The sequence below is a fragment of the Gopherus evgoodei genome, chromosome 4 (assembly GCF_007399415.2).
Source record: "Gopherus evgoodei ecotype Sinaloan lineage chromosome 4, rGopEvg1_v1.p, whole genome shotgun sequence".
Lineage (NCBI taxonomy): Eukaryota > Metazoa > Chordata > Testudines > Testudinidae > Gopherus > Gopherus evgoodei.
In genome coordinates, this window is record NC_044325.1 from 74,781,464 (window position 1) to 74,793,563 (window position 12,100).

The 12,100-nt window shown below is 45.4% G+C and overlaps 1 protein-coding gene across 1 annotated transcript; it reads right to left on the reverse strand.

Annotated features, from left to right (window-relative positions):
* Positions 1-39: 39 nt before the first annotated feature.
* FAM180B (family with sequence similarity 180 member B) lies at positions 40-12,008 on the reverse strand. Its single transcript, XM_030559819.1, has 5 exons — positions 11,793-12,008; positions 8,839-8,983; positions 8,296-8,407; positions 5,986-6,065; positions 40-2,816 (listed from the first exon to the last, which is right to left on the reverse strand). Exons 3-5 carry the CDS (start codon positions 8,381-8,383, stop codon positions 2,373-2,375), a joined length of 612 nt encoding a protein of 203 aa, XP_030415679.1. The 5' UTR covers positions 8,384-8,407; positions 8,839-8,983; positions 11,793-12,008; the 3' UTR covers positions 40-2,372.
* Positions 12,009-12,100: the final 92 nt, after the last annotated feature.

The window sequence follows — 12,100 nt, forward strand, 5'->3', positions numbered from 1 at the left end:
GCTCTTGTGGTTATGGAGAAAAGTTTGAAAACATGAATCAAGCATACCCTAAAGGCTCCTAAACAAGAAGGCAAATAAAAATAACCCAAAATGTGTATTATTTTTTTAAATCTCCTGATTTTGTCGGTGCCTGGCTCATGATTTTTGAACATTTGGGGATGGCAGTGGTCTGAATGTGTATGGCAATACTGCCTGTATTGAACTCTACCATTGCCAAGAAATGGGCACTCTTAACGTTATAGTGTGACTAGACTTCATAACACAACATTTTGTTTCCTTGTTGCTCTACCTTAACCCTGCCTTAGGGGGAAGCCACCACCATACTTCTAAAGTATAGGAGGTGATTTCAATGTCCATGCAGTCATAGTCCTTGCCTTTGCTCCACAATGTGTTCCAGTGAGCCCCACTCCTGTTATAGAGGGACCAGTGTGGATGGCACTAAGATTGCAGAAGATTGGGGGCAGTGGCAGCACAGCAGTATGAGAGGTTGTGGGAACCCAAGACTTCAGTGGAGCAATGGATATTAGGGGGCTCCTCAGAGCTATGGGATTAATGTCTTGTGTGAGATCTGTGTTCAAATGTTGGCTTGGATCCCAAATTCAATAAGGTTTTATAGGTCTCAGCCTAAACTTTGGCTGAAACTTGCCATCAACTTGGCTTCATTCACAGTCTTTGTTCAAAAGAAGACAAAGCCTCTAACCTAACCACCCATGAAAATTCTAATCCCAGACAGTACCTCCTTATCTGAGGTCCTCATATCAAATGCCATAGTCTCAATCAAGAAAGATGCACCTCACCTAGGGTCCTTACTTAAACCTTAGCAATAATGTAGTCTCAAATCTTTCACCCTCTTGTGAAACCCAAACCCAGCCTTATATTCATTTCAATTTCTCTACCTCAATCTATATTCATTTGCAAGACCCCCATGGAAATCTTACCCCTAAAAGACTAAGTGACTTGCATAAATGGGTGAAGGTTTGGGATTAGGGGTGTACAAAAAAGTGTAGGATTATAGCGTGAGGAAGTATTTACATTTTATTTCCAGTTTCCAGGAGTTGGAATGCAAATAAGACCCTGGTCCCAATTTCTACACTCTTTGCAAGATCTATGACTTGCAAACTCCCTGTTCTCCTGTAAAATTGTAACTCTGATCTTTAAAATCATTCTCTGTGCCCCAAAACCTTGCTTCTGGGCCTGGCATTATTGGGTTACTGCTTCTCATCTCCATCTGTTAGATAATGAGAAAAATATAAACTAGGTTCAAAGTTAATTGTTGCTGTTGGGAATATAATTTTCTGCATGCATTTCTGAAAGTGGCTCCTCTGTGGAAGTTGCGAGTCTAGTAAAACTGTGTGGGAAGTATGACCCTAACCATCAAAGCGCAGGCTGTAGAGGCTCAGGATTAGTGCATCTACAGTGTAAATGGGAGGGCCAGCACAAACCAATAAACCAATACCAAATAAAACTCACCTGGACTAACTGAATGTATGTCACTAATACCATGCTGCAGGGAGTATTACAAAGAAGGATCATTGAGTTCTACATTGATTAAATTCCTGATTATAAAAATCATGATTGCACATATACAGTACTGTTCCAATTACTTTATTTGTAAAGTACCACAGATGTAGAAGAAAACTCTCTACAAGAGGTAAAATCTTCTGAACAAATAACTGGATCCCTGTTTAGTAGATGAGAGACAAAAAAAAAGTTTAGTAGATGAGAGACAAGCAAATACCCATTCTGTACTAATACAAAGTGGGGAATGATATCTATACCAGAAGAGTTCATGGAATCAGTACATTTGCAGGAGTTTTTCGAAGGAAATGGGTGCATATTACTTGGGAAACTGTTCCAGGCACCTGGTATGGGATGACAGATAAAATGAGTCAGAACTTAATATGAATCACCACAGAGTGTAGCCACCTATAAAGTGGACCACAGCAATTGTATGAACAGCACAGCTATGCTGTACAGTGAGTTACTGTAGTAAGGGAAAAATACTGTATCCAACTGGGAATTTAGGGAGGCAAAATGGAATTACCTGAGATGGAATTCAGCCATTACATGCTAATACCTGGACTTCTGGAAAAAGTGCTGTGACATCTCTAATGGCCATCAGTGATCAAGGCAGAAGTGCATCTCAGAAGTGTGTTTTCTATGGAGATCCTAGGGAGACATCCCAGGCCTTGTTTCACATTTAAAGATGGGACAATAGCTGGTTGGATAAATGCCTGGAATGTTGCCAGTATAATACAGAAAGCAAAAGAGGAAGAATGGTGGCACTTTTGCACAGTAACCAGCATAATCTGGGATGACTGGCAGCATTCTGAATAACAAGAATGCAATTGAATCTCGTCTTGTCAGTCTCCTTACTCAGTGCCTCTCTTCATCATGGCCAGGTTGGAATGATATGACTTTTTCAGTGAGGTTAAATAAAAAGGCTTCTCCTTCCAGGGCCAGGAAGCCAGGAGAGTGGAATTTGCAGGGCAGAATCCCTTGCAGAGATCATGGAGGATTTCATCAACTAGTTGAGAAAAGAAACTGATCCAGAGATTTTTGTCCAGGCCCTGAATGGAGCGAATCTGATAAGCGCAGTAAACGCTGGTGAAGAGAAGCTGATCGAACTCTACTGGACTCAGAGGGGCATCTGCCTGTGAAAGATGTTTCAGCTGCTCCTTGATTCCTTCTGATGTCTTGGGAACCTGGTGCTGGAAGATCTGGAGAAATCGCTTTGCTGAGCGCAGAGAGGCCAATTCCTCATCCTGCAGCCTGATTGTCTCGTTAGCCTCAATCTCCAGTCCTTCCCAGAGCAACTGAAAGAGAAGGGCAGTATGAGAGCAGGAAGTCTAGGGCCAACCACTGTCCTGCAGCTGTGGGTCCCCTGCAGGGATTATGAAGAGATCTGCCACCCCTAACAAATCCAGGATTGTAAAAATGAAGTCAGGGTAGGGGGATGTGTAGGGTATGCAATACAATATGCAAACACGATTGCTAAAGGTAAAACCATGTACATTTGAACAAACAAATGAAATTTTGTTTTCAGGCTCCTGCGTGTCTGCCTCCCACCCTATCCTTGACTTCCCCACCCAGTTCCTCTCATCTGCCCTATTCTTCCTTTCTAACAGGACCGGCTCCAGGCATCAGTGAAGGAAGCGGGTGCTTGGGGCGGCCAATAGAAAGGGGCAGCAGTCCTGTTCATGGGGCGGCACGTCCGAGTCTTCGGTGGCAGGTCCTTCGCTCTCTCTCTTCCTCTTCGGTGGCACTTCAGCAGCAGCTCAGTCGGGTTTATCTTTTTTTTTTCCTTCACCGCTTGGGGCGGCAAAAAAGCTGGAGCCAGCCCTGCTTTCTAATCCTGTAGTTGCCTTGCCTCCTATAGTGCTGTTCTCTTGCCTCCCCTCCCCACATTCCCCTGCACCCAACAACATCTCTGTCCAGCCTGTATATGTCTGACTTCTTCTTGGTCTCCCTTCTGGGCTTCTACATTATCCTCTTTATCCCTCTTCCTCATCCCTCACTTCATTTCCTCCTCGTAGCAGCCTGCCTGATCATATTAGCCAATGGAAGCCTGACTTCCAAACCATCCAAAATAAGGAGAGAGGGTGGCTAATTTTATTATGAGGGGAGAAGGGAAATCACAGAGAAGTTATTGCTAAGAGCCTAAGCAGCTTAAAACCAGACCCTAAAATCCTGAGTTGGGGTAGTATCACAAGGGCTGGCAATGCTTTAGCCCTATCTGACATCTCTGGGGAGCACCTCCTCTTCCCTCCATCTGAGGGCCAGCTCCCCTCCTTCCTTCCCTAACTTGCTCCCTGACGTTCCCTGTTTCTGTCTCTTGCATGGCACTTCTCTGTGTTTGTCAGTGACACAGACAGGTTTTTTCATATGGGGGAGCAAGAGGAAAAAAAAACCGCAACTGTTGAATAATGCTTTAATGAGTTTTGTAGCGATTAAATTTGTCCACTGTTAATAAGCTTCTGTTCCAAACTCAGAGTTTCATTTGTCAATGCAATCCCTACATTTGGGGGTGGAAGATGGATGCCTCTCCTTAAGCTTCCAGTTTCTCTGTTCCATGTATCCTCCTCCTCTCCACCTTGTATCTCCTCCACTTTGTATCTGGCCTTTCCCCTTAGCTTTGGGGAAGCCAGGCAGCATCTGCTGCTTTCTCCTGCATCCTGCACAGCAGGCACTGCTGTTAGCTCCTGAATGTTCTTTATATTGTAGCTGTGTCTTCTCTCCCTGGGCAGAGGCAGAGTTCAGATCTCCCTGCCTTTCCTTCGTCCTAGGGAGAACAGCAGGGCAGGGTGCATCGTGCTGGTCTGTGCCCCTTCCCTGCTCTGGGAGGGAGCGGGACTGGCTCTGTCCCCGTGGCTGGGGGAAAAGTGACACCAGAACATGCTGCTTTGGGCAGGGGACAGAATTGGGGCTTCTGCCTATCTTGCAGCTCCACCCACAGGCTGTCCCACCGGGAAAGGCCAGAATTCCTGCCCCCCTTGCCCTGCCCACAACAAGATGCCTTCCTCTGGTGCATCCCCCTGGCTCCCTGCTCCTGGATGACTTCCCCGAGGGATGGGGCGAGGGGGGGCTCAACCCTGTCATGAGGGAGGGAGAGCAATGGATGCTAAAGTCAGAGACGGAACAATTCTAGTGGGGGAGGTATTGTCTCTGTGGGAGGGAGCCCAGCCCTACACGCGGGGGAGGGCAGTGTGGGAGGGAGCTGCAGGCCCCGCACACTGGGGGCGGGAGCTGCATGGCCCCATCCCCTTGATCTCTCCTTACACACTCAGCCTGTCCTCTCTGGAACAGGCAGCACAGGGCAAAGATCCCTGATCCAAGCTGTGTCCTCGCTGCGGGATCCTCACTGCCCAGTACCCCGACTCCTGGTGGAAAGTCTGCACTTCGCTACAGTGCTGCCCAGAGCAGGCCAGCCTCGAGGTTAGTGACCGCCCTTTGGGACAATCATCACTGGAAATACGGTTCCACTCGTGGCAGCTCTGTGAGCCGTTACTCTCCCCGCATGCTGCCCCGGCAGAGACTCCACCTGGCCTCCGTCCGAAGCGCACAGTGATTTTATCCATCTGTCCACCATCAGCCCAAAGGTGCTACCTTGTGGGACATGTTGTGATGACTGGAGGCTTTGCTTTTGTGTACACCTTATTAGAGAGAGAAGGAGGGTGAGCTAACATCTTTTATTGAGCCAACTTCTGCTGGGGAGAGGGGCCTGAAGAAGAGCTGTGTGTGTATTAAAAGATATTATCTCTTTAATATCCTGGGACCAACACTGGCTTCAGCAACATGGGGTATCCCCTATTGTCCCATCAGGAAGTTCAAGGACTGTGCTGACCAGGAAGCCAGGTAAGTCTACCCCTTAACCCTGGCACCAAACTGGCTACCTTCTGTCCTTGCTCAGTGGGCTCCTTTCTATTTGCTTTCTCTCAGTTCATTTGAAAAAGCATTCCTACTGCAGTATGGCCTGTCCCATTCACTTATTACTCCCCTACTCACCCCTCTAAAAGTGCCATAATTAAACCTACCTTCCTCAGAGCATAAGCCAACCAACAACTGACAGGGGTTAAGGAAAGTTATTCCATAATTATCCATTGTGGGGTTTCCTCTGAAGCATTTGGTGCTGGCTACCAACAGAGACGGGATGCTGGACTAGTTAGACCTCACTTGTGGGGTGACCAGACAGCAAGTGTGAAAAATCAGGATGAGGGGGAGGGTAATAGGAGCCTATATAAGAAAAAGACCAAAAAAAACAGGACATCTGGTCACCCTACTCACTGGTCTCATTCAATGGCAGTGACTTTGCTGAGATGTATACTAAGGCATCTTCTACAGTCTCCTGAAATAGAAAACCCTGAGAACTAGCAGAACATTTGGGTGTTTAAAGGTAGATTGGGCAGGATCCCTCACCCCTCGTCCTCACAGGAGCTCTCACACTCTCATCCTTTCCCATGGGCCCCACAACATAACCCAAATAACCTCTAGCATGACGTTGGCATCCTCCAGCTTGTTATGAAACACATTCACATCAGCATGGTCCTCCGTGTGAAGTTGCCCATCTGGAAAACATTAAACAGCCACAGAGCTTCAGAGAGCAACAGCTTAGCACATCTTCCCTATCGTCTCTCACTAATCATGTCTGTCTATCTTTGATATTTCTGAGGTGCCTATGCCTCTGATATCTAAGGGTATAAATATATAGCAGCTGAGAGGTGTAATTCTCAGCATGTGTAGACACATACAGCTGATAGTTCTCTGAGCTAGTGCTTAAAAATAGCAGCATGGCTGCAGCAGCTCAGGCTAGCCATCCCTGATACCGCCAGAGCCACACCGCTAGTTTTAGACAGTAGCTTGAACAAAGCTTATGTGTATGTCTAATCACCCTGGGAATTACATCTCCCAGCTGCTTCGTAGATGTACCTTAAGTGCCAAAGAGTCTAACCATTGGATTTGGGGGAGCAGAAGTGGGGTTTTATCAGGGAGATAGAGCAAGTTCAAGAAAGTGAAGGGAGGGTTTCAGGACATTGACCCCTTACTCCCAGCCAGTATCATTCTGGAGCTGGGATGTTAGGGAGCAAAAATATCTGCTTTGGTAAGCCTGTGGGAAAACCCTCCGTGCTGGGATTTGTATCTGTCCCATTTGGTCCGAGAAGGATTCTGAACTGATCTCCTTCAGTGACTGTTTTGTAGCATCAGCTTCCAGGAATTCATATTGTGCAGGGAAATGATTAACCATTAGGACACCAGCTAATTCCTGGGTGGATGTCACCTGAGGCCTTGGCTCATTTCAAAGGGATTTAAGCTAAGGGAAGTGAACACTGCATCAGGGAGGGAGAGTTTCTGACTACTGAAAGGTAGCACTAACCTAGGATTCTGAGGCACAGCCCTCCCTCTTCTCTTGGCCTGTGTGCTAATGGATACTAGCTCCCCTCCTACCAGTTCCAGACTCCTTCAGGCCAGGGAGGAGGAAGCAGGGTCATGTTGGGTGGGCCAGAATTGGAAGACAACTAGCATGGAACACAGAATTTCTCTGTGCAGAAAAGCGGTGCTGGCAGCAGGGGGAGAGGGAATGGGAGGCTGGCTCCCTTTTTGGAGTGAGGGAATCTTCTGGTCCTCATGTGAGGAGGGAGAAGACAGAGCTGATGTTGGGTAAACTAGCCATAAGTACTCAGCATATCTTTCTATGGGATCCCAAGTGTTAAAATTAGCAGGTGCACATAACAAACAGAAATGTGATTTAATCTTTTAGTTGTATGGTGTTGCTACCAAAACCAGCTTCCAACTTTCCATTCTGGAGGAAAGCTCCCCCTGGGGATGGTAGGAGCTGTTCAGAGATGGATACTGCTTTCCCTTCTGCCTGAGGGAAGGTTCATTTCTCTACACAGCTGCAGACTCCCTGATCAAAGCCAGATGTGCTTTCAGAATGTTAACTGGGATTAGAGAGGCTGTTTCCATCTCCTCAATGCACATTCCAGCAAGGCTTATGGCTCAGGTAAAGATACTGCATCCTCTGAGAGCTGCTTTTCTGGATTTCTCCTAGTGGTTACTTGATTCCCATTTCACCTTCTGCCTATTCTGACCACAGCTAAGTGCACAGATCTCTACAGTGGGGATTTCAATGAATGAACAGGGTTTCAATGAATGAACAGAAAAACCCGCAAACCACTCTTACTAATATTTAAAAAATACATTCCAGTGTCAGTGTAGAAGGTAGAGTAAAACATACATAAAACAAAACATAACAAGAAATGTATGAAAATAATTGGCCCAACAGAAGCTGTTCTCACAAGGCTTCCCTCACAGTATTTCCTAATAAAGAGCCTTGTAAAGGCACCTGGAAAAGTTTTCTTCAGCAGGGGCCAAAGGAGTCTCTCCTCCTGCCTCCAAGTGGTCTGCCTCACACTAACAGGCAGTGGGTTTCTCACCCAGGGGACATCTGGGTATTTCATAGGAAATAATTCAGCAGGTGATCCTCTGATTTTGAAGGATGTAGTGTCAACAAAAACCGTAAGGGCATAAAAGGCATTTGGGGGGACAAATAAGTAGTATATGTCAGGAGTAGAGCACTCAACTTCTCTGGAAACATACTCTGCCATCCCTCTCCCCTCAGTCAGAATAGAGTCTAGCATAGAGCACAGTTCATTTGCTCTCTATCACAGAAAGTTGTTTTGTCAGTACAGCCAGCCCACCGGCCTATTTGGGGAATTAGGTAAAACTCAGCACCCGTGGAACTGCACAAACACATTTGTTTTGCAGAGCAGCCTCCTCCCTTGCAGGTGCACCTCCTACCTGTCTGCTTCCAGGATCCAGCAAACACATAGAGGACCAGTGCTGTCCACAGCCAGGCTCTGAGCTGCAGCTGGAGCAGGAGCGCCATGCCAGGTAAGAGTCCTCACCGGTTCTGTAGATAAATGTCTTGGGTGAAGCGAGAACTGTTTACTGTGGCGTCTCTCCTCCCTTTCTCTGATCACAGCAGCCTCTACTGGAATGGATCCTCCCTTCTCTCTCTCTCTGACTCCAGTCCTGGGAAGGGCCTGTTGTTGAATTCTCTGTTCCCAAAGGGTATTTTCCATTGCAATCTGGAAACTTAAAGACTTTGTTGTTTGGTTTTTGGCAGAATTCTTAAAGCCTCTTTTCCAAATTCTGATTTTTCCACCTAAGTATTTTAATGGGAAGTTTCTAATTCCAAGGGATTTTCCATTTAAACACATGTGACAAACTGGAGTTTAATCTAATTTCTCTGTAGAGTGTGGATACAACCCTCTCCTCCCTCCCTCGCCCCTCCCATGCTTCTCCTAAGCTCCTTGGCTTTCTTTTAAATTTTCCATTTACTGAGTTTGGAATTTTCAAAACAATCTTGAAATGTCAGAGCATGATGGGGCTGGCAGTCTGTATAGGCTCCACAGCAGGACAGCAGCATCCAAGATATACAGGCTGACAAAGGAAAGGTCATTCTTTCTTTCCAGAAGAAACACTCCTGGAGGGAAAGTTTAGTACAATGATCAGTCAGACAACAAAGACAAAAACCAATCAGCCTTCAGCTAACTCACTGCCCACTTGTGTGACTGACTTCTGCATCACAATAAACAAAACCAGCCTTCAGTTTTGTAGTTATTTATACAAAATCCCACCTAGATCCCTCCCCAGCTATTACCAAGTCTCCACCCCTGCACGTCCGTGACAGCCCCTTTCCTCATTTACTGTCCCACTCAGGCTAAAGCTATGTGGCCTCTGGGAAAAAAACAAACCCTCTCTCCCCTAGATTAGGAAGACAGGAAGTAGAACTTTCTTAGCAGCAAGATGGAGGATTCCACTCTGCTGTAGATGCTGCCACCAGAATCAGTTAAACTATTGTTCTGAGGCTCAGAACTAATGCTCTGGCTGATGGTTTGGGTCTGAGCATGTAGCGCAGGGCCTTATGCGCTGCATGGCCCTAGGGCTGCCACTGGCAATGAATGTGGTTGCATTTAACTACAAAGGTAGATACCACTCTATGGAAAAGGTATTTGCGATCCACAGAAAATCCAGTGGCTTAGGAAGTGGGAGGCTCAGAATCTCTCTCCTGAGGGAACTGTTTTGGATTTCTGAAGTCAGGCTATTCTTCCTCACTTCCTTCAGCTCCAGTTACTTCTCATTAAACCCTTTAATCTATGATGGAATCTCTCAACCTTTTTTGGAGAGTGAACATTGTAGTAGAGATGGTCTTGTGCACACCTCCCCTTCACCATTACATCTTCTGCTTGCAATAACTACAGCAGTTGCTGGCATACAAAATTATGTTAGGAAAATATTTAGGTGATTTTAATGCAATTTAGCACTAGGGAGGAAGTTGGCAGTATGTGACCAGGTAGTTCCCTGTGGAGCACCAGCAAATTCTCCACGTAGCGGTTTGAAAACCACTGCCGCAGGAGGGTATTCAGCTATAGTTTATATTTTTTCTTTGTTGATTTCAAGACAGAAGCTCAGGTAAAGCTAAAAGCGTTCTCTGGCTGCTCCTCTTCTGCACATCTGTAGATTAGAGTTGACCAGATCACTGCACTGGGACTTGCTCTGCTAATTCATGCTAGAATATGTCAGGTCAGTAGCAATCCCAAAGCATTTCAAAGTTAGTTGTTGTGAAGAAAGTTGGTCTTTTCTTCCAGTGGGATCTACCAGTGTCTACTAGGGCTTTGAAGACACTTGAGCCCTGGACAACTTTGGGTTCATGCTCACCAGTGGAGGAAACATGTACATTTCCCACAGAACTTGAAATATTTCAAGGCAATGCAAATCCATCTCTCACTGGTCCAACCAACATTAGGTCAGGACTCTTCTCCCTTATTGTTACATAGTTCCCCTTCCAGCTCCACCAGCACTTTAGCCTCTAGTCTGAGTAGCACTAAGTGAGGCCTTGTAGGCCAAGGATAGTATGGATGAGTGAGTAGGCTGCAGCTACAAGCATGGTTTCAGTTATAAACCCCCAGCTTTCTCTCACCAGAAGGGATTTGGCCCCAGTCATAACACTAGTTTCCTCAGTAAATACTCTGGATAGTCATGAGCTTTTCCTTAAGCCAAGTGCTGTGCTCTGACTCCATTAGGATAGCTGTTTGGACTCTACCACCGTCCTTTAGCAGTTCTAGCATTATGTCTTAGCTTGGCAGGGCCCTTCACTTCTTATTCATTTCACTCAAGCTCCCCACTCCCACTTATGCAAAAGTTTTCCTTCTGTTTCACTGACCACCCCTTATTTTTCTGGCTTATCACAGTAGTCTTTTGATAATGTTACATGTACTATTATTCATGGTACTTTGACCCAAGCAACTTTGTGGGGTTGCAGCAGGGAGCGTGCTTTGTGAAGTGCTATCTGCAATAATGGATAAATTGCTGAAAACTACTACTTACAGCACAATACATGCTGTCCCACAGCTTTCTATATTCCCACCATACAACAGCACTGGATGTGTTTTATATGTCATGTTTCTAGCTGTGGCCACAAGAATATTTTCTACCTAATTGGTGGGATGCATAGGCTCAAAGCGAAGCTGGGAATTGTATAAAACCTAGAAAGCCTGTTGACTGCTCTGACTACTGCTTCCCTCTCACAAGAGAAGTCATAACTTTTCATGACTATGCTGAAGATAACTGTCCTTCACTAGAAAAGGCAGCTCTAAGTCAAGTCCCAAACACAAGGATTTGCAGCAGCTTAAAGAAAGCCAAAACAAAACCAATGCTGGCGAGCACAGAGTGAGGAAGAAAGCATATCCTCCCTCTACATATTTTACCTTTAGGCTTTTATTTCATAGATTCTGAGGCCAGAAAGGACAGTCACGTTTGTGATCATCTAGTCAGACCTCCTGAATAACTCAGGCCATAGAACTTCCCTGAAGTAATTCCTGTTTGAACTAGAGCATATCTTTTAGAAAAACATCCAATCTTGATTTAAAAATTGCCAGTGGTGGGAATCCACCACAACCTTTGGAAATTGTTCCAATGGATAATTACCATCACTGTTAAACATTTGCACCTTGTTTCCAGTCTAAATTTGTCTCGTTTCAACTTCCAAATTTTAAATTGAAGAGCCCATTATTGTATTTTGTTCCTCACATAGGTACCTATAGACTGTAATTAAGTTACCCTTTAACCTTCTCTTCCTTAAGCTAAACAGATTGAGCTTGAGTCTGTCATTATAAGGCATGTTTTCTAATCCTTTAATCATTGTCACACTGGACAGAGTATTCCAGCAGCAGTTCACCCAGTGCCAAATAACGATCTAATAAAGCCTTCCTACTCAATATTCCCCTCCTTACACATCCAATAATTGAATTATTTTTCAGTCACTGCTTCCCAGGATAGAGTCCCCCAACCTGTAAGAAAGGAACAGAGAACATAACCCAAGGTGTATAACTTCAAATTAATATTATGAGTTTTAAAACACAATAGTTTGCTTGTGCCGTTTACCAAGTGATCCAGATCACTCTGTATCAGTGACCTGTTCTCTTCATTATTTACCACTTCTGTCTCATCTGCAAACTCTGTCAGTGATGATTTTATATTTTCTTCCAGGTCATTGATAAAAATGTTAAATAGCATAGGCCCGAGAACTGAGCTCGGCGGG

Bases quoted from the DNA above. Each gene is read 5' to 3' on its own strand.
- FAM180B (XM_030559819.1), bottom strand. From the start codon at position 8,383: ATGGCGCTCCTGCTCCAGCTGCAGCTCAGAGCCTGGCTGTGGACAGCA. The intron at 6,066-8,295 runs GTAGGAGGTGCA...AATGTTTTCCAG, and splicing joins TGGATCCTGGAAGCAGACAG to ATGGGCAACTTCACACGGAG. The intron at 2,817-5,985 runs GTTATTTGGGTT...CTTCTCTTTCAG, and splicing joins ATGCCAACGTCATGCTAGAG to TTGCTCTGGGAAGGACTGGA.